The following is a 22,876-nucleotide window of genomic DNA, read 5'->3' as shown; positions in this document are numbered from 1 at the left end:
GGGACTGGAAACTGTCATAATAATGGTAACTCTCTTTCTATAATGGGATAGGAATTTAATTCTGCACAGAGACATGCAGTGTTTGCATTTCTTAAGGCTCTACTGCAAAAAAAGTGCTCTGGTAATTTATTCCACCAGAATGCAAATAACAGATGCTGATGCTGCTTTCATCTTGGTCTAGGTAGTTCTGTGGTTCTCTAAAGTCTCAGGCAGAATCCTTCCCAACCCTGTGACCTGATGGTCTCTAGCCCAGGGACTGGAAAACTGCAGATAGAAAGACCTTTTCCATGCATAGTCTGAAAAAGAGGCCTTACACTAAATCTGTATGTTGTAAGAACAGAAGTAGAGCCCTGCTGAATCAGGCCGAAGGTCCATCAAATCCCACATCCTGTTCTCACAGTGGTCAACCAGATGTCTCAGTGGGAAGTCTGCAAGCAGGAACTGAGTGGAAGAGCCCTCTCCCGTCTTGTAATTCCCAGCAAATTGTATTTAGAGGTATTACTTCCTCTGACAGGGGAGGGAGAACAAAGCCATCATGGCTAGTAGCCATCTGCTTCTCCTCCCCTTGAACTTACTCCACGGTCCTTTAGGACACAATGTCAAAGTTGGTGGTATTCACAGACAACTGGTATTCAAAGGCATTAATGCCTCCAACAGTGGCAGCAGAGCATAGTCATCAGGGTGAGTAGACACTGACAGCCTTATCCTCTATGAATTTGTCTAATGCTCTTTTTAAAGCCATTCAAGTTGGCAGCCATCACTGAATAGTAGGAATGTAATCCAAGTCAGTTTCCTTTCTGGACACTCCTAAATATGTTGGGGGGGGGGGGGGAGGAAGTGAGGCATGGTGGGAAAGAGCCAATAAACCTTTTAAACTACATGGTAGTCAGAAGTGTATTCCTTAACGTAGGGCAAACCACTCACAATATTTAAATAGCATGCTGCAAAGTTCACATCTGTGCTGTTTAAATGCTATTGTTGGATGAACTGGTGATTAATCTTTTCTTACGATTAAGCTGAGCACAGGAAAATTAATCACATCTTCCCTTTCCCCAGTATACCTGAAGGAGTGTCTCCACTCCCATTGTTCTGCCCGGACACTGAGGTCCAGTGCTGAGGGCCTTCTGGCAATTCCCTCACTCCAAAGTTACACGGAACCAGGCAGAGGGCCTTGTTGGTAGTGGCACTTGCCCTTTGGAACGCCCTCCCACCAGATGTCAAAGAGAACAACAACTACCAGACTTTTAAAAGACACCTGAAGGCAGCCCTGTTTAGGGAAGCTTTTAATATTTGACGCACTATTGTATTTTAATATTTTGTTGGAAGCCGCCCAGAGTGACTGGGGAAACACAGCCAGATGGGCGGGGTATAAATAAGTTGTTGTTGTTGTTGTTGTTGTTGTTGTTGTTGTTGTTGTTGTTGTTGTTGTTGTTGTTGTTGTTGTAAACTCTTAGTTAAGGTCACACAATTATATACCAACAGTACAATCCTATGAGTCCTTGATGGGGGGCACAGACTACCTATTTATTGACTATTCATCGTGATATGCTTCCACAAAGGCTTCCACAGAGATTACACTATGTCTGGGCTTATAGTGAGCATTCTTTCTGATATTCTTGTCAGGTGGTTCTACATCACTGAGTATTTGTCCTGCATTCATTCTGATTTGCTTACAGGGTGTTTACACATCTTCCCATTAGTCAGTCATTCACCCATACTCATCAAAGCATTTCCCTACCACTGTGTAATCTTGGTCCTCTCACTGCCACTCAGCCTAACCTGCCTCACCAGGTTGTTGTGAGGCTAAAAGTGGAGAAAGTATAATATATGTTACATTGAGCTCCTTGGAGGAAAGGTAAGATAGAAATGAAATATAGTAACAACAACCTTAAGACACTGGAAGCTGTCTTATACTTGGCCTATCTAGCTTAGTATAGTCATACCTCATGTTACGTTTTCTTCATGTTATGTTCTTTCAGGTTACATCCCGTGGCGACCCGGAAGTAAAGGAAAGGGTTACTTCCGGGTTTCTCCGCTCGCGCATGTGCAGAAGCATAAAATGACGTCACGTGCATGCACAGAAGCGGCGAATGGCAACCCGCTCGTGCGCAGATGCGCCGCTGCGGGTTGCACTCTTTTCATGTTGCGAACAGGCCTTCGGAATGGATCCAATTCGCAAACAGAGGTACCACTGTATTGTCTACACTGAGCAGCAGTAGCTCTCCAGGGTTTCAGACTAGGAATATTCCCAGCCCTCCCTGGAGATGTTGAGGTTTGAACACAGGATCTTCTGTAAGCAAACAGATGCTCTACCTCTGATCTAGGACCACTGATCTAGAACAACAGTTTGGGACCAGGATATCTGAAGGGCCACCATCTCTGGTATGGACCTACCAGTGCCCAGAGATATCTTCAGAGGCCCCATAGTGATGTCATGGCTAGGTAACGCCATCCCAAGAGATTTCCACTTGATGCCATCTCTCTTCTCCTTTCAATAACATCTCAGGATGGTTTTATTCTCTCATACCCTGGGTGATCCAATATGAAATTGTCTTGCTGCTACCTTCTGTTCCCATTTCCATGGTCTGCATTGTTCTGAATTTTTTGTGGGCTGCTTTGGGAGCTGTAGAAGTGGGATGTCATTAGAGGCCAATGACTGCACCCACATGAAAAAGGCAAATAGATGATGGAAGGATCCCAGGCAGAGCAGGGAAATAAAGATCTCCCAGGATGGGAGACTAGAGGAGGAAATGAAAGCTCCCAGGGTGATTTGTGGGGAAGGTGGGGGCAGGATAAGAATTGTATTTGTGTACTGCTTTGTATTTTAGATACCCTGCTGTGGATTTTCTTCTTTATTTTTTATCTTGCTGCTGTTATAAGAATGTGCATTTCATAATGTATTTCTTATTGTCATAGTTGTATTTCTATAACCATTCAGAATTTTATGTTGTATAGATAGTATGCTATGTATGGACAAAGGGTGGTATGTAAAGTTAATAAATATAAAAATAATAAAGATTAGCATTTAAACAGAATTGAGACACTTGGCCATGGATGGCTGAGGTCTACCTTGGCAGAAACTTCAGCTGCACACTAAAGGATGAATGAGCTTGAATGTAGCCCGTCTTTGGAAGCAGCTCCATGTGGTTGGCAAGTTCCTTGCAAACTTCAAACTTCAACCGCAAGGCACTTTTTGCTCTGCAAAGAGAAGAGGAACATCTGAGTTGGCATGACAATGGATGCTCTGGCCACCTCTACTGACAGATCTGACTGTATCAGCTACCATTTCTTCTCGCATTGCACAAATACACAATGATAGCTGAATATGTTAATTTTGGCTTCTCTCAGGCCACATTCACACGCTGCATTTAAAGCACTACTATGATACTACTTTCAACAGTCATGGTTTCTTCCCCCAAAGAATTCTGGGAGCTGTAGTTCAGTCCGGACACTGAGATCCAGCGCCGAGGGCATTCTGGCAGTTCCCTCATTGCGAGAAGTAAGGTTACAGGGAACCAGACAGAGGGCCTTCTCGGTAGTGGCGCCTGCCCTGTGGAACGCCCTTCCATCAGATGTGAAGGAAATAAGCAGCTATCTTATCTTTAAAAGACATCTGAAGGCAGCCCTGTTTAGAGAAGTTTTTAATATTTAATGCTGTATTGTTTTTAACACTCAATTGGGAGCCACCCAGAGTGGCCAGGGAAACTCGGCCAGATGGGCAGGGTATAAATAATAATAATAATAATAATAATAATAATAATAATAATATAGTATTATTATTATTATTATTATTATTATTATTATTATTATTATTATTGGTTCTGAGAGTCATTAGGAGACCCGGCTTCTCCTCATAGAGCTACAATTTCCAGAGTGTTTTAATGATGGAAAGGGGATGAGCTCAGAAATTAAATAGCCTATATTTTATGACAGCAAAAACATCTCATTTAAGGAGCAATTAGCAGGAGAGGTTTTGTCCTGTGCAGGATCCTGAACACCATACAAAGAAAACAAAAAATTATTGATATTTGGTTTTAAAAAAAATATGAAAAGCAGCTCAGGTTTGGGGCTAAGCAACTTGACAGTTTTCTATCGGGAACACCTCAAAACCTTGGATTTGCATTGTGAGGATGAAGCAAATGGATCTGATAGCAAAGATACTCTGCCACTATACTTATAATCCCTTTCCTGGTAGTGAGTGTTATCTAGACCCAGGAAAGTCTCTTACATAACTTGACGTTTGTCACACTTGTAAGCTGAATTTCTGAGATAGCAGCTTTATTCATTTCCTTCCAACTGTGAAGAATCTCAGTGGGGTCTAATTCTAGTAAGGAGTTTAGGATGTATCCCTTTCCAACAAAAATAGAAAAAAGGAAAAGAAAAGAAAAAAGAGAAAAATAAATACCATTCAATTGTATTCGCTTGAATTTAACTAGAATGTGAAATAGTGATAAAGAGGAGCAAGTTTAAAATAGCAAGACTCAACATCTAGCTACCAAAATCCATGGATTCAAAAAAAAGGGGGGGGCGTCAGCAATGGCTGGTCAGGGGAGATGACAGAACCATTTCTAAAAAGCAAAAATTGAGCTTCCATGGCCTTCAAGTGGGATGGTGCTTGTCTGCCAAGAAACAAAAACCTAAACTTTTTTCTTTTAAAATCTCCATGTGTAAAACTCCTGTGGAGATAAATGGGAATCTTATATCCCTATAAAACTACAATTGGGCCAAGGGCATATATCAGATAATCAATTAATTACTTTGTTACCATCGATAACCAGTATTCATAGAACAGCTAAATAGAATACAAATATCCAGAGCCAGTCTAATTCTGGACTACCTGCCCTGCTTTTTTAAAAAATAACAATTTACTTTTAATAGTTTTAATATATACAGAAAAATTAAAAAGAGAGACGGATAAGAAGCTCCATCCCTTAACAACAACAACAACAAAACCTGCTTAATTTCTACAAAATTAAAGAATTTGGTTGTAGCCAAATCCTACTCAGAGTAGACCCACTGAAAGTAATGTACCTAAATTAGTCATCATCATTAACTTCAATGGATCTACTCTGAATAGGATTAGCAATGGATGCAACCCTATTCAGAATAGTTCCATTGAAGTTAATGATGATCAGCAACCAGCACAACTTCCCCATCACTTCCTTTAATAAGGACCGGGGAGTTGCTTCTGACACATGTGAAGGACCCAACAAAGGCTAATGTAAACGAGCTGCCTGCCCAAAGCTCTGCTGCTGTTTACATTGGGAAGGAAAGGGTCACCAGGCCTTTGCCTGCATTTGAGGAGAGAGCAAATAATGATAAGGTGTGCAGAAAAGGCCTGTAATCATGGGGTAGGGCTGGGAGGCTGTGGGGTTGAAGGCTGGCCACCCAAAGGCAAGCCTGGCCACCCAAGGTGACCACCTCTGAGGAAGGCAGGAAACAGACTGCGGTTGAGGAGGACTAAGCCCTGCCTACTTACTACAGCTTTGTGTGCATCGGATGACAGGTGGCGCCAATACCCATTGTGATGGACCTTCATCCCAGCAGAATAAAAGTGTACTTGGGAACACAATCGAGTTTCCGGCTTTAAATAAATAATGGCAGATTAACAAAACCATCAGTGCAATCCTACTCATGTCTGCTCAAACAAAGTTCCACTGAGTTAATTTAGACTTCCTCCCAAGTAAATGTGAATATGATTGCAGCAAATGCTAATAAATGAGGGCAAATTTAAGAATCAGTCAACCTGCAGAAGAACCTGGAAGTAGATGAATTCCTGGGCCACACACCTGCTTTGGATGATGATGCAGTCCTGATACAGCCTGTCATACATGCAGATTTTGAGGTCAACGTTTGGATTGGGCACCCACACCGGCACAGCCATAGAAACAGCAGTGACACTGAAGGACAACTGAACACAGACAGATGTAAAGTTTCAGGGGCAACGCGGTCTTGTATGCTGAAAAAACAATTGCTGCCCCAAGTGCTCAGGTTCAAACTCTTTCCCCAAACTCTTGGAAGCCCAAATTACATACGAGAGTGGCAGATATGTTTGCTTAGTCTAGGGATGGAGAATGTTTGTGGCCCTCCAGATATCTTCCTTATCTGACCTTTGGCAACACTGGCTGGGGCTGATGGGAGCTAGAGTGCAACAACATTTGGAAAGCCACAGTTTCCCAAGCAGCCGGTAGAGTGCTTTGAAACTCTTATCAGCTTAGGGAGGAACCACCTTGTTTCAAAAAGCACTCACTTCAATAGGAACCTGGTTAGGGCTGCCCTCTTCTACCTTTTCTCTTCACTCTCCTTCTCTTGTGTGTCTTTTTAGCTCCTAAGCCCAAGGGAGTGGCCATTTCTTTCCAGTTTTGCTGTTGATGCCAGCTCTCTCATTTATCTGAAAAGTGTGTGGGGTGTGTGCGTGTGATAAATGAAGGAATGAAGGAATATTGTATCACTTTGCTCTCACAGGAGACAGTGATGGCCACCAACTTGGATGGCTTGAAAAGAGGATGGAGGACAAGGCTATCAGCAGCTATTAGCCACTGCCTCTATGGTTAGAAGCAGTAATGCTTCTGAATACCAGTTGCTGAAAACTGTGGGAGAACAGAGCACTATTGTGCTTGAATCTTGCTTGCGAATTTACCAAAGGCATCTGGCTTGGCACTGTGAGTACAGAATGCTGGACTAGACAGGCTGTTGTTCTGATCCAGCAGGCTCTTTTTATGTTTTTACGCTAAACTCTCCGAAAAAGCGCCATCATCCTAAGAAGGGGCACTACTCAGAATTGCCTGCAGATCTTAGGATGATGTTTGGAGGCAACTCAGGTGACCAAGGGCACTTCCAAATTGCCTGTTTATTGCACATTCATTCCTATTTGTATGCAGGGAGCTTAGATGATGTTGTATCAAAGCAAGTGTTGCCCTACACTTTTCAGTGCATTTCCCCATCAAAATCTGTCACAAAAGTCTGATCTTTGTGGGGAAACTTGGTTTGTTGTGCAAGACCTCCCAGTAAACTGTAATTGCACAATGTGATTTACTAGTACGAGGTTGAACCCCACTTGAAAATAGTAACAGTCTGAAAGTGCCCTAATCTGAGGCCCCAGGCCTCTGCCAAACAGCTACAATACTGTAGCTGTTTGCCCTGGAGAAGAGGTGGCTGGATGCTTAACGCTTACTCCTTGAAAACCCCTTTCCTTGCTCAGGATTCTGAATGTGCCTTTGCCACATCAGGGGAAAAGAACAGCTGTGGGGACTAGAAGACGATGTTGCAAGGGTGGGGTGGGGGGAATGGTGGGCAGTGGGGGACAAGTTAAGCACCTTTTGTGGCAGAAGGTCCCATTTTGATTCCTGGGCATCTCCAGGGAGGGCTGGGAAAGAATCCTCCATGGTGAGCTCCTGCCAGTCAGTGTTGACAATGTGACACTATATGCCCTGGCTTGATGTAAGACAGCTTCCTATACTGCTCTTTTTCACCTCCCACTTCCCTACTGCTAACCACGTTTTACTGCTGTTTGGCAGCAACCCAGCTTCCCAGACCTGCTAGGTGCATATGTGGGCCTGTCAGGTGTATACTTCTGGACCTTCCAGAAGAGGGTTTCAAACCCATTTTGTCCTGAGCAAATGCTTCTAGAGCCATGCCTACCCTGGCCACATCTCTCACCAGCCTTGCTCTGCACCCTCCCCTAGTGATTGGCATTCCGTGGCAGGAATGTTTCTTTGAAGTGTGATAATACTTTTTGTTTGCCTAGTGTGTGTCTGGCCAAACCCACTCTGGGAATGTGGGCTCAGCAAAGTTCCCCATGAGAAAATGTGGCCCTTGTGCTGAAAAGCCCTCCATCCATTCCACAGCACATCTTAGGAGCAGCACAAAAAGCAAACATAAGACTCAGAGCAATAACTACTCACTGGTTTGCAGTCTGGGTTGTCAAAGGTAATCTTGAAATCAGCCTGCACAGCCCCAGGAACTGCTGGGGTGAATATAATCTGAAGTTTGACAGAGCTGAAGGGTCCAATATCACCTTCAGAAACCTGGATAATAAGCAAAAATGAAGAGTAACGACAGCTCAACTTTCTAAAAATGGTTTGTGGTTATTGCTTACTTTCACTTCCTTTTTATCTTCACTCTGCATCTTTTCTTTTCTTTTTTAATAGATATTTATTAAAATTTCAGAAATTATATACAAAAAACAAACAAAACACAGACAAAAAAAACAAGTATCTTTTCTCATCCATGTTTAAGTTGCATACACACCATACCTTTAAAGCATATTTCCCACCTTCCCAAAGAATCCTAGGAACGCTGGTTTACCCCCACAGAGCAACAATTCCCAGTACCCTTTACAAGCTACCATTTCCAGGGTTCTTGTGTGGGGGAGTAAATACTCTCCCTAGTCAAATGTGTCTGTCTCCATCATTATCAAGCTTCAGGAGGAATTTGGCTGAAGGACACGGCTTCTGGCATCCCCAAGATCACTGGATATAAGAATGTATTTTGACTGTAACTGCTTTTAAAATGTTTTTCCTTGGTCAAGTTGTTGAGATAACCTTTCTTATTGTGAGCTGCTTATTGGCACAGTCCACTATGGGAAAGTGCCACTAAAATAAAATAAACTACATGAAGATATCTCACCTAAGATATTGGAGAGCCTTTACATTCACCAATAAGCTCACAGGGTTATATCCCATGTTAGTCCAACCCAGAGTAGACTCACTGAAGTTAACAGGTGTGATTAATTAGGTCCATTAATTCAAAATGGTCTACTCTGGGTAGGACTTTGTTAAGCTACAACTACAGTTTCTCTTTCAATGCATTACCTTGCCCACTGTGATCTCAAGTACTTCTTCCCTAGACTGCTGTCCCAGAGCTCTCTCAGCTGAAGGGACTTGTAGGCTTTCCCCAATGATGTCCGTGTTGGAAGCCAGATTATGCCCTAAAAGGTAGACAAATAAGGAAACCCTGTAATATTATTAACCATATTTATTTATTTGTCTCCACCTCCTGCCTCTAAAATCGAACTCAAAGTGGCTTGTTAAAATCAGACATTGAAAACAATTGGAAAAACAAGGGGGGAAACAAAAACCCTGAACTGTTCACCAATAACATTATATAATATGCAGATCCAACTCAACCCCAACTCACTAAAAGAATAGCAGAAAGTGAAGATCCAAATGCCTGGGAGAAAAAGAGTGCTTTTGCCTGCTGCCTAAAACAGATGGTGCCAGCTGTGCCTCCCTAGAGGGAAAATTCCACTAACAGGAGCAGCCACTGAAAAGGGGTAAACGAGAATGTCCTCAGATGACAAAAGCAGTGTCAGGGTTGGTTCAGAGTTGGAGAACCTGTGGTTTTCTTGATGCTGTTGGACTACAACTCCCATCATCCCTATGTTCCTGGTCGGGGTTGGGGTTCTGCATGCCTCTTATATAGCATGTGTGGTCCCCCAGATACTGCTAGACTAAAACTCCCACCATCCCTATTAGCCATTTGTGGCAGGAGCTGGTGGGAGCTGGAGTTGAACATCTGGTGGGCCACAGGTTCCTCACCACTGCTATAAAACGAAACATGACTCTTCAGACAATGATACTAGAACCAACAGCCTCCCGAGCTCTGCAAAATTATCTAAAGCATGTTTGCTCCTTCTTGGTGTTTTGTAGAGAAAGTTGATGGGATGAGTGATTTCTCTTGGCAATCATAGAATACTCCAGCTGTTCCTTTCTGATTTCTAGAGACTGCTTCCAAAGGGCTGGTGCTGCAACACCAAAATCCCAGTTCCTAGTGTGTACAAAAAGCATAGTTGCAGCAATCTATGGGGCAAGCAGGTCCCTTTGGCAACCTGTCCCAAGTCATGTAGGGCTGACATCAAAACGCTGCGCTGTCTTTGGTAGCGTATTGGCCACCAGTGAAGCCCTCTCAGTAGAGGTGTTACATGGTGTTTGCAGAATGTCTCAGTTAACATTCTAGCATTCATGAACAATAAATGAGAGTGAGCTATTGGGATAGGTGGCAGTTACTGTCGCCCCCCCCCCCATTGCTTTCACCAACGCAAGAGTTATGAGAGATAGTGAGCAAATGAAAAATATATTATAAAGGTGTGAAAGTACTGCTTGTCTTCTCCAGGCCTGCAAATGGATTGGGCCCAAAGGGTGAAAGCAGGGGAGGCAAGGGTGTGCAAGAAACTGTAGCAGCAGATGTGAAATATATTCGGAGTCGAGAGTGGATTTCATGCTCTTTATTCAGCTCATAGTAGTGAGGAGGAGGAATGGAAGTTCCCCCAGAATGTCTGCTTTATATACATTATTTACACAATGAGCCCCACGTGATTGGCTAATTCTGGGATTCACCTGTAGGCCAATCAGGTTGCGGATTCGCTTCTACCTGGAGCTGCATTGGGTGGCTCCTGTGGACCAATCAGACTACTGCATTCTGGACCCTATTGTTCTAGGACCAATCAGACTGCTACATTCTGAATCCTATTGTTCTAGGACCAATCAGTCTACTGCCTTTTGGATCCTATTCAACTCAGTACATAACAAGATGATTCTAGTCAGAATTGGGCATTCTAATACAGCTGAGTCCAGGACCCTGATGGTTGCTGGAGACTGATTCATTAGGGTGAATGGGGCAATGCCCTGCCAATCGCAGTCTGCCCTCAGCCAGGCCCCACGTGCCTGCCCTCTTAAAGCCAGTCCATGGGAGTGGCATTGTCCATCACCTTCCTTCCTCTTAGTCTCACAGTTTTCCCCTAGGGAATTCAGCTGGGAGGAAGCCAAAGACACAATTGGAATTATTACTTGGCTCTGCCTGTCAGTGGTCTTTGCTGTGTCTGTGAATGGATTGGGCTCTGTCTACTGTTGGGTCTCCCTGCCCTACGAGTCCCAACAAGCACCAGCCACCACTGCTGTATTGCACTGGCAACTTGTTTTAGCTGTACAGTTCAAAGCCCACAGGCTAGAGTTTTGTTGAAAAGCAGCACAGCAGGGCAACTGTGGCACAGGCAGCATTTGCTAAGGACAAAAAATGGGGGAGCAAATATTTCCAAACTGAATGGCTTTATTTTCTCCAAAATAAATAAACTTGATGACGCTTTTGAAACATTTAAAAGCTGGGGAAGGAAACTTACGCAATTTATCGTTGTGTCACTTTGTTCATAAAATTGCAGGTTGTAAAAATAAACTTGTCACATGGTTCTCGCTTTTTGAGAGGTGGGTGTTTCAGATAATTTCAAGGAGAACAATGATAAGGATTCTGTATCTGTGGGAAGAAATCCTTGGAGGTTTTGTACTTGAGGGGAAACTGCCATTGCCTGCTCAGGACAGGGTTGCAGGAATACGCACCCTGAGGTGCTCCTGGATAATTCTTTGTCATTAGAGGACCAGGTGACCCCAGAAGGTTGGGAATGCTGTCCTTGGGGTGAAAAGGATTCCCCACTACTGTTTTAGCACCTTTTCCAAGCTATCATTCTCTCTCCTTGCAAGTCCATGCAGATGGGGGGGGGGGCGGGAATCCAAAATCCATAGTAGGGTAATAATGTTATTAGGCAGCTAACCCAAATGTCACAAAATGGCGAGCATGATTTTGATTTCTTCAGAACTCTTGAACAAGCCAAGTTTTGAAGGAATCTTTCTTAAAACAAAAACAAATCAAGCACAAATAGTATCGGCAAGAGATTTTTTTCTACTTCTACTTTTACTTATACTCTTGGAATTTACCTTAAATCCCTTAAACCAGAAACCTTACCAAAATTGTCAGGCAGAGGGGTGTGGTGAATAATCTCTTCAGAGCGGTTAAGAGAAACCGTTTCCTTGTCGCCAGTGAAGCGCCCCATACTAAAGTTGCTGTCTTTCTTATTCCCAGTTGTTGTTTCAACCACAGGGGCACAAACCTAATTGGGAGATATACAAAAAGTTCTCAGGTTTATGAATTCCAATTATTTTCAGATGGACTAAGATTTGATTTGATTTATCATATTCCTATCCTGCTTTTCATTCAGATGAATCTCAAAGCCGCTTACAAACAATAAATAACAGTAACATAATAGAACATCACAAATACAGCATAAATCAAATAAAAATAATGAAGAAATGATCAGTAAGCTTTATGGTCGAGTAGGGATTTGAACCCTGGTCGCACCAGCTTCTAGTCTGATTCCCTAACCATTACACCACACTGACTCCTAACAAAGTATCTGATCAGTCTGGCCTCCATATAGGGCTTTTTCCTGGACAGCTATTCAGCCTTTTGATTCTGAAGGGAAAAAACTATCAGTAGCCACAGAACAGGACCATCCACATAAGAACACCAAAAAAACCTGCTTGATCAGGCCAGTGACTCATCTAGTCCAACATCCTGTTCTCACACTGGCCAAGCAGACGTCTTATGGCAGGAGTGGCCAACTCCCAAGAGACTGCAATCTACTCACAGTTGAAGACTGGCAGTGATCTACCCCCTTTTTGATCTACCACAGACATCCAATGATGTTACCTGTTGGACGTGCCTGTCTTATGGAAAATATGCAAGCAGGACTTGAGCACAGCAGCACTTTCCCCACTTGCGATTCCCAGAGACAGGCTGCCTCTATAACAGGGGGGGGGGGGTGAAACATAGTCATCATGATAAGAGATTGAAAAATAGATAAGAGATAAGTTAAGAGATAATATAGACAAGAGATAGATAACAGATAAGCAAGGAAATGATAATATAAAAGATAAGAGATAAGAATATATAAGAGAGATGAGAGATAAGAGGTATGTAAGCTATTTATGATAGAAGATAAGAGATATAAGAGATAAGAGGCAGGTATGTAAAGAGGCAGGCAGGTGGGGACTGGCTGACGAAGACTGAGCTTGGTAGGGCAGCCTCCACAGAGAATATGAAAGGAAATGTCAGTGCTATATAAAACCTTGCCTTCTGTATCATCAGTTCCAGGGCCATTTCCCCTCAAACGCTGCACCATATACTGCATAATACCAGGGTATTTTTTGGAGGGGAGGGGGGAAACAAATACTCTTGAACAACATAATAGCCAGGAAACTCAGGAGGAATATATGGTCAACGAGCAGAAGCAGCCACTGACCTCAGTGTTGCTGCCATACTAGAGTAAAGTAAACTGCCCTAATCTCTGAATGGTACAAATGGGGAACGTAGGAGTCTCAGTTTAGAGAAATTTTTCATTTGTTCCAAAATGAAAGAGGGCTCATAGTGCTCATAATGATCAAGGGGCTTGATGTTTATGGTTGTGGTAACTGCCTGCTCTCTGCTCCATTTAAGTTAGTCATCAAAGCGTTCACTGGCTTATCCCAAAATAGGTTCCTGGGAAAAACACACACCTTGATTCGATAAAACAGTAACAAACAAGGCATGTGCAGTTTGGGACAGAGAAATTTGTTCATTTCAGTTTCTCCTTTTTGCAATTCAGTTCAGCTGCCCCCATTTCCCGAGTTTGCTAAAAAAAAATAAAGTTCGCACAAAGTTTGTATGCATTTGCTACATACAAGCAATTTTTGCAGACCAATTCCCTCAATATAATGTGGTTTTGTACATCATTTCCCATAATCTGAGCATTTTTGTGCTTTTTTGTAAACATTTTTTGGTTGGGCAGATGCACCAAAAATTGAAAGCAGTGCAAATTTTCAAGCGATAACTGCATTTCACTTTGATGAATGGTTCAGGAAGTTTGGTATGTTTCTATTAAAATGAAAACAAAATATGTTTCTCCTCTATCCCTATATTTAGTCTGTACCCCACCCCATCCCACAAGAAATCTTATCAGAATGCTTTCTTTCTTTCCTTAATAGTCTTGCCTGAAAAGCAATCATTAATTTTGCTTTAAGTTTTCATATTTCTAGTAGCAACTTTAGGCTGGGGAGAAATAACATCACTGGGCTAGACTCTTGGATCCTATTTGGAAGCCAATCCAGAGCAAAAGGAATAGAGAAGAAACTCTGAATTGCAAACTCATCAGGAAAGGATTCCTGCTTCCAAGTAGGCTTAAGGGAAATGACAATCAGATCTCTCTGGGAAAGGAGCACCTATCAATGACTAGTTTGAGATATGCCGATCTATGTCGCTTAGAGCTCTCAACTGCTTTGTCGATGGAAGGTGGTGCAGTCACAGTATGTTGCACCATTGCAGTGTGTGTAGTGTCAGCTGCTTTGCGGAGCTGGAATCTTGTTCCCAAGGCGCCACAGTTCGTCAAGGTGATGGTCCGTGAAATTGTCTCTCCCACCACATGAGTGCCAAAGTCAATGAGCTCTTTATCTAGTGCCAGCTGAAAAGAGAGGGAGAGAGGGAGGAAACATAATTACTACTGTCCTAGATAGGCAGTAATGTCAGTTAAATGAACGGCTACCATTTCAAGCACAAGACCTTAAAATCCTTATTGCCGCTTCAAAAGGCAATGTCACAGTGGGATCTTTTCCCCTTGACTGTTGCATGGAAGCTGCAGCAGATTTATAAATCAATGATTTTTATATTATTTTTTTACAAAAAGAAAAATGAAATCAAATTATAAAGAATGTAAACCATTAAAAAAAAACCCTATCTAAATACTACAGACTGCACTCAGTGTTCATCCTACTCAGAGCCAGGATTAAGGCCCATTAAATTCAGTGAGTCTACTCTGAGGACTTACCGGTACTAGGATACAACCCAACATCTCTCATATACAATTGGGTTAATACTAAATCTTGATAAAAGCACAAGTCCAAGTTTAATCTCTAAATTAAATCAATGCTTCTACTAGGTACATCAAGTTAGAGGAGCCTTTTCTATGTAAATGAACAACTCACTGAATCATTTATCGAATATGGATATTAACACTCTGTCACCCACTGAGGTTACAGGACCCCTCTAGTATGATGAACCCATCCTGCACTAATTACTTCTACATTCCACAACTGTACATTCATACAAACGTTTCTATCCATTTGGTGAGCATAGGACAGAATATTACAGCACCTTCCATGGTACAGTAAATATAACGCTTTATTATCAACTTTGTATTTGGATATCAGGTCTGCTACTTGTCCCCAATACTTTATCCTCCAAGCTGCTGCCTCAGTGATACGCCTTCTGGGATGGGGCATTAACTATATTCATAATTCAGCTATTTTAGTATTTAGGCATGTTTGTTGTGCTGCTCAGTTTTGACATTTAGTGACAAATAAGAAATCCAGCTAACCGATTTATTAAGCAATTCATTTCCTGCCAATTTGCTGCTAAGTCAGGGGGCACATTTCTAAACTTGGCAATGCGGATTGCCATGGAGAGCCAGCAAGAAGTGATTCTCGCCCAAGCGTTGAATACTTGTCATGGTTTATTTGATGGGAAAGAAATTATTTATGAAACATCCCTGATAAGGGAAACACACACACACCACAAAATCCTAAATGCATAAGGAGAGCCCTGATGGATTAGGACAACCCTTTTCTGACAGTGGCCATTTGCTAACATTGTCCTCCGAGATGGCTGTCTGTCTGCAAACTATTGAATAGTCCTGAGCTCCTTCTGTGGTCAGAAAGTAGCACAGAACACATTTACACTGGAATACACATCAGACTGATCCTATCAACTTGAGGCCTTGGGTGCAGTGATGCACTAACAGGCTTGTCTTTGGGACAGAGGTCCACTCAGCAAAACTAGTAGGAAGGCTCAGAATTGAGGCGTGTCTGCAGAAGGAACAACCAGCAATGCACTTACATAGACTCAGCCTAACCTACCTCACAGGGTTGTTACAGAGATTAAAATGGGGTGGAGTAGAAACATGTGCACCACTTTGAGCTCCTTGCCCCTTTGCTGGTTTCCCAAAATTTGCCTTTGAAGAATTAAAATGCTGCTACCTTGCAATGCCTTGATAGCACGCACATGTTGTGGAACTAATCATGCCCTTGGTTGTACAAGGAGCTTGTTTAAGCATCTATGTTTAATAAGAGCGACTGTCCTTGATGGAACTGTGCGTCCGATGCCTAAAAATAATGCGTTGACGTCTTTTCCCCTCGAATAGCTGCTTGATAAAATTCTTGAAAGGCTCCCAACAATGTATCAGCAATAAATAAATAAACAAACAAAAGGTTCATAAACTTTTATTGCAAGCTGTTGGTTAGATTTCAAGATGCTGTTGTTTTCCACTGCACAGCTAATTTTAGGAACAAATTCTCTGAAGTTGTTGTCTTTGAGCATTATACTCAAGTGCACTTTTAAAAGGAGCCACCTACATGTGTTTTTGCAGCACTAGCACCTGTAGTCTTAAAAAGAAAAAACACTATAGCAATACATATTATTTAAAATTTAAAACAGAGAACTTCTGTGTGTTTGGGACCACCCTGTTCTCTGTAGTTTTTCTGAGGCTTTCCTCCAAGTGGTGCTATGCAAAGCAGGTCCCTTTCAGTAATAGCACCAATTGTGTGGAATGTCAGGTTTTACAACATACTCCTTTCACTGCCAGGTCAAGAGTGGTTTCCCCTGCTCTGAAGGCTTTAAAGTCAATTCTTTTCAGGCCCTTTTCAAGGGAGTCGGCTTGAATGCGAGTAGAGGAAAACTCCAGTCGAATGAAGTCAAACACTGGTGAGGACTCATCATCGAGCCAACCTAGTGGCAGTGAAGGCAGAAAAGAAGGCATACTTTGCTGCCTCCATTGCATCCTCACTGTGCTGTTCAGCAGAGCTTTTCCAGGTAGTGCGGGTCCTTTTAAAATCTGGCCCAAAGGAGGTGACAAAACCAACAGTAGTTTGCTGTGACTTGTTTGCTAAGCATTTTGAGGATAAAATCAATTGCATCTGCTTGGACCTTGACTCCACTCTTAAAGCAGATAGTCTAGTCATGTTGGATGAAGTTAAACAATATGGCTTGAGGATGCGGACAAGGTGCTTGGATTGGTCAGAGCAACCACTTGCGCTCTAGACCATTGCCCCTCTTGGTTGAGAAAACTAGCAGGGAAGGGACAGCCAGATGGATGAGGGAGGTGATTAATGCCTGCTAGCAAGAGCGGGTGATACCTGTCTGCTTGAAGGAGGCAGTGGTAAAAGCACTCCTCAGGAAACCCTCCCTGGATTCAGAAAACCTAAGTACCATATTTTTCCGTGTATAAGACTAGGTTTTTTCCCTTAAAAATGTCAAAAAGTAGGGAGCGTCTTATACACGGGGCCATCTCCCCTCATTTTCTTAAATATGGGTCTCCCAAAACAGGGGGCATCTTATACATGGGGGGCATCTTATAGACGGGAAAATACGGTAATTACCAGCCAGTTGCCAGTCTCCCCTTCTTGGGCAAGGTTCTTGAGCGGTTAAGTCTGATTAGTGAGGGGTTAATGCCATAGAGTAAGCTGTCCTGCCAGGCCTCTGTCTATGTGAGAAGCTCAGAACCTAAAGAGGTATGAGCTGGTTGCTCCAAGCTCTGACAATATGGCTCTAACAAGCCTTTCTTGAGTTCCTATACCAATAATTTAAGAACTTTCACCACTGTAACTAAGCTAGGTTTTAATGCCTGTGCAACTTTTTCTGATTGCTGTATGGAAAAAGCACATGAATCTGACCTTTGAAGAGTTCATAAGTAGAACATTTTTAAAGCGTGTGACCTTTTCCTATGCTAGTGGAAGAGGGGAACTTTGGTAGGAACTGAGAAGAGCATATTTTAAAGGTCTAACAGCCTACATTTCCATGCTTTCCTATGTTTCGTATTTTGTGATTTTAAATATCTGCTGGGGTTTTATCACCAAAGAGTACTTGCCCCAAACCTGGATCCTGGAATCGAGGAAATTCTCCTTTTATGCTTTTTTCCCCCTTGCCACCAACACTTGCTTCAACAGAGGCGGTGGTGAACTGAGGCCTTCTGAGCTTCTGTCTCCTGTCCACCTCTCCTATGCTCCACCCTCTTTGTTGGAGAACAAGAGACTCTTAAAGAGCCAAACCTATCAGCTGAAAATGGGCACTTTTCTGTTACTCCATGGTCTCCCACTTGGAACACTCTCCATACCAACAGACTGGTGTGTGTAGGAGTGCCAAGGCTCCTCTCATTGTAGCTATGGAGACAACAGCTGTTCCCGCTTTGGAGTGCTGCTATGCTGACCTGATTAGAGTTACAAGGCAGCAGCTTACTTAAAGGAAGCTAATAAGGGGAGGGGGGTGGAGCCAAGCATACTGGAACGTATGCCTCAGACTTCAAGAAATCACACCAGGAGACGGTGGGCAACTGGTGGGCACCCCCCGGACAGAGCAGCCCAAGTGTTCCAGTGGCCACTTCATCCCCTCCTGAAGCTGAGCGATGGTGGTGCTCTACAACCCTGTGGTCACCACCAGCTCAGCCACAGCCAGGGCTTGGGACTGGTCTAACTCTTCTTAAGGCCAGATATATCTCCTCCCTACTTAAGTTAGATGAAATCTTGCACCAAGGAAACAACTTGCTCCGATAAAGCTTAACAGCAGATTGAACCTTTTTAAGAGGATGCCCCCACACTACCTTTCCTGGGCTCTGCCCCCCACTTTGTGGATAACTTGAGGTTCTTAGTGGGCCAGCCCTCTGGTTGGAAGATGGGCACCCCTCCTCTGTCCCAAAGCCTCTTGCTTGTTGTGCTTCCTGCACCTCAGGATGGGGTCCTGTGAGGGGACATTCAGCTCCTTGGAGGAAGGTGCCAATGAATGAAGTGGCTCTGCCAGTCTTCACTCTGGCTCCGCCTACTGTTGGCTGTCTTCTGCAATAACAGTACCAGTAGCTACCAACCTTTGCTGCAACTGGATAATGAATTTAAGGTACCTGGAACACCTGTAAAGTGCTATACAAAATGTTAAGCATTGCTTTTACTACTTCAGCATTTTATAACTGTGCACAACAGGCAAGCCACAAGTGACTTGGGTTGCAGTTCCACAGACAAGTCACCAAAACATATGCAGAAATTGTGTTTACTCCAGAATAAATGGTGTCTGGATTTGCTGGATTAAAAAGGAGAGAGAATGCAACCAGTTTCCCTCCCTCTGCTTGCTAATATCTTTACTTTCATTCCTATTTCCTGAAACAGGGCTGTCTCATCCAAAGATTCAAGGATAGGTATTGGACTCACCACACATTTCTTGGTTGAACACTTGAGTGGGATTGAGAAGGAGCCAATCTTAGATAAAAATGTGACTTCTCCTTCAAGATCTTGGTTTATCTAAAAAGGAAACAAAAATTGCTCTTCAGAATCTAGTTATACCTGTCAGTAAATTAAGCATTGCTTTAGACTATTTAAGGGGTTAATAAAAAGTGTACATTTTGCAGGATTACAGCAAGTATTACAGTCTTTCCATATATAGCCCTAGCTCTGGAATTAAGGCAGATTCACCCAGCACTATTACTGTGATTTTTTTAAAAAAAACCAGTCCTATTTGCATAAGCTTTTAACCATAATTAGTCTCAACTGTCCATCAGCACTTCTTATTGGCAACTGTGCTATTGTTTACTTACACACTGTTTAATTGGGCTGTTTTTTAAAATTGCTATTACTTCATACTGTTTTATATCTATTATGCAAGTCAACCTGAAAGCTGAATTAGGGGTATACAGCCACGGTGAAGAACTTCAGGCCTGGAGGCAGAATGTGGTCCTTCAAGCCTCCCTAACTGGCCCTCAAAAGTCTCACCTAGCCACACACCCTTTCCCCGGGCAACACCCCCTCTCTGGCCCTGCTTCATGCCCCCTAGTGTTTATGCCTGGCTGGTACGTGTCTTTGCTCCTTGCTTCGTTTTAAATAAAAACACTGAAGGTCAAACTAGACTCACATTTAAACTCTTATCACCCCACAGTAGCCCTGAGTGAATCCTTGCTGTTCGCATTACACCAATGGAAACTTTTCCAGCCAATGGAAGTTTTTCTTCTAATGCAAATTGCAGGCATGCCGCCCCTGTCCCACCCACGTTGGAACATCTGCATAAAATAAAAGGGTTAAAGCCCCCTAACTTCTATGTGAGGGTTCTAATCCCAAACAAGACTCCTACATCTGCTAATCTGTGTAGTATTGTGGGTACATCCAATAGGTGTGCATGGGGAAATAGGGCATGTAACATTGTGAAAGGACACTGCCACTACTGCTTGGCTATGGCTGAAAGTCTAGCCACCCCTGCCTTAGGTGTCTATTAAAGCCAACAGGAGGGAAGCATTTGCTCTTGTAGACTGTCACCAGCCAGAAAGCATTTCAGCAAGTCCATGGTCCCTCTTTAGATGCATTTATGGGAGGGATTGCACTTCAGTGGTACAGGGGCTGCTTTGCATGCAGTAAGTTTCAGGTTCAGTCTTTTGCCCCCCCCCCTTTTAAAAATATCACTTTTTATTTGCAAACAAAACAGGAGAAGAAGAAGAAATAATTTTAAAAAATAAACTCCATTGCCAGCTGACATTAGTAACAATATTCCATCAATCCTGATTTAAATAAATGAATATAGGTTGCCCTTAAAAGTATCTGAATGAAACAGATGATTATGAACCACACAATCAAATGTAGAATGGTCAGTGAGATCTTCAAATCACTGGTGGGTGTTTCTCCTTCCAACCTTACAGGATTCTCAGAACTGTTGTCCATCTGTTAGTCCCCACTCCACAAGAACATCATTTAAGAGCTTGTGAACATTCACAAATGTCAAGGATTTATCCAAGACAACATTGATGTGAGCAGTAATTTCTGATCAGAAATAAAACTCTGCAGCAATTTCAGTGCTCCATCAGCAACACCTGTCTGAACTATCTGAATTCCTTCCTGTGGAGGTGCTGTGGAGTCCAGTATGCCCCAAACATAAACTTTTGTTGCCTCAATCTCCATTTTAAACCTAAAGAAATGCTGCACACCAATGATAAAGCAACATTCCATTGATTGACCTTGCAGTACCTGGAATCCTGAAGGGCTACAGTCATTCAGAGTGGCCAACACTGGGGCAGAAAAATACTCTGCCCTGGGGGGAAAACAGCTTTCTACACTCCTAATTTTTCCTCAGTTCAAGAAGGAAGCATTTCAAAATGTCAGCTCTCTATGACTTGTACAGTTATAAAACAGAATGATGGAATTTCACGGTTTGCAAAAAGCAGATCAACCTTGTGTGACTCTTCACTTAATCCTTTTGCTATCATGAAATTTGCAAATGCCATTTAATCAGGATGACTGCATGGCACGCCTACCATAGGTTTAAAGGTCACCCCTACTTTGCAAGACATCCCAGAAGACATTGGGCCCGGAGGATCAAAGCTGCAGTGGGAAATGAAAGACAGAATTAGATGACCATTTGAATGACTTATTTGTGCTGTTCTTGTAACAGCAGCAAGCAAAATATGTGACTAAAATCATTTTAATCAATCAAGGTTTTTTTTGAAATGAATCAGCTGTCATTTTCCAAATTAACTGACAGGTCTTTAAAATTCGCATATATTTTGAAAATTACTGAAACTTCAGTACAGAGGTCTTTCCGAGACCTACTTTAATACATTTGCTCTTTGAGAGATTATTATTCACTGTTCAAAGGGAACAACAGATTTAATGTTGCTGTTTTTTTACAATCCTTATTAAAATAAAAGAGAAATAGTATTAAAAATAAGCTGGGGACAGGTGAATCTGTCCATTTCAGTTTCTCATTTTTCCAATCTCAAATTAAGTTCCCCATATTTCAACATCTGTTTGCATTTATTTTTAAAATTCTCATTAAAATTATCAGTAAATTTCTCCTAATAAAAACATTTTTTCAAAACAACTTTTCCTAATAGAATGTATTTTGCATGTTATTTTCCCTAATATATACATTTTATGCACACTTTACCCTGGTATGTGCCTTTCTACAAACATCACTGGGCTGAAGAACTGCTCTGCAATTTTCAAAAGATGTATGTGTTTTACTTCACATCATGGGTGGTTGTTCTCAATAAAATCCTGGCTACATTCCGATATTTTTCTTATCAGTATCAATCTCATATGGATGCCTATCTGGCCATCTGGAAGTCTTATATGAATCTAGATGCTTAATTTAAGATTCATGAACAGATGAGATGATCGCTGTTATTCACGATGTGAACTGATGGTGGTCCATTATTAGTAATATTCTTGATAGTATTTTTATGTATCATTATTATGATTTTTTTCTCTTCTCCTTCTTTAATTTTATTTCATCTTTTTTACTTGTTAAATTTAAATAAACAAATAAGCAAACCAAAAGCGGTAAGCCAAGTACAAACCATGGCTACAAATTATGATTTCTTTGGAACAAAACAAACCATAATCCCTGATTCAAGCATAACGCTAAACCAGGGTTCTTTTTTTAGTTTTTCCTGGGATTTTTTGAGACGGGGATACAAAGTGGGCAAAACTAGTTTATGCACCATTAACTATGGGTCACACGCAGTGGTGGTATGCAACATACATTGCTCTCTTGAAAGTATTCTATACATTTCAAGTATTTATCATTATTATTGTCCTGAATTTGATATTTGATCATTGACACACCAGTGTAACAGTGCTGTGCACCTTTAGCATAAGAAGAGAGAGCTCTGTCACATGACACATAACCACTGTAACTATTTTTAAGCATGCGAAGGTAGAGTTTCCTGCTTCCAGGGTGGGGGGGAATAATCCAGCCTGGCAAGCCAATCCCTGATTGGGACTCTTAAAAGGATGACATGAAAGTAAGATGTCAAGTTGCCATTTGATTTACAGCATAATTTCTGAACACTTGGCTAAAACCGGTCACTGTAATAAGCTGCTAATTTACAGCTTTCAACTTGAGATGAGAGTATTAGAGAGCCCGAGTTCAATCCACACAGATCTTTTCTTTCCAAGAGCCACCCCTAGCAGCAAATCTGCTGCAGCATGTAATCTTTGTCGAGAAGAGGATGTAGAGTCGAAAATGCTACCCACGTGCTTGCTTAATATGTGCCGAC

The 22,876-nt window shown here is 42.2% G+C and overlaps 1 protein-coding gene and 1 long non-coding RNA gene across 2 annotated transcripts in view; one reads left to right on the top strand and one right to left on the bottom strand.

The window, feature by feature from the left end:
• LOC308591208 overlaps positions 1 to 22,876 on the top strand; it is a 186,575-nt gene that overhangs the window by 71,669 nt on the left and 92,030 nt on the right. The window lies entirely within an intron of this gene.
• Positions 1 to 22,876, bottom strand: part of CFAP74 (cilia and flagella associated protein 74) — an 89,299-nt gene that overhangs the window by 32,438 nt on the left and 33,985 nt on the right. Inside the window, exons 15-22 of the mRNA XM_081202256.1 lie at positions 21,131 to 21,197; positions 19,047 to 19,136; positions 14,078 to 14,263; positions 11,734 to 11,878; positions 8,814 to 8,929; positions 7,905 to 8,027; positions 5,790 to 5,911; positions 3,070 to 3,198 (exon numbers count right to left, since the gene is read on the bottom strand). Coding sequence (XP_081058382.1) covers positions 3,070 to 3,198; positions 5,790 to 5,911; positions 7,905 to 8,027; positions 8,814 to 8,929; positions 11,734 to 11,878; positions 14,078 to 14,263; positions 19,047 to 19,136; positions 21,131 to 21,197 — 978 coding nt within the window. The remainder of the gene's footprint in view (positions 1 to 3,069; positions 3,199 to 5,789; positions 5,912 to 7,904; positions 8,028 to 8,813; positions 8,930 to 11,733; positions 11,879 to 14,077; positions 14,264 to 19,046; positions 19,137 to 21,130; positions 21,198 to 22,876) is intronic.

The sequence above is a fragment of the Podarcis bocagei genome (genome assembly GCF_964188305.1).
Source record: "Podarcis bocagei genome assembly, chromosome: 7".
Taxonomy (NCBI): Eukaryota; Metazoa; Chordata; class Lepidosauria; order Squamata; family Lacertidae; genus Podarcis; species Podarcis bocagei.
Note: the sequence above shows the minus strand (reverse complement) of the source record. Positions and strands in the feature narration are given on the sequence as shown.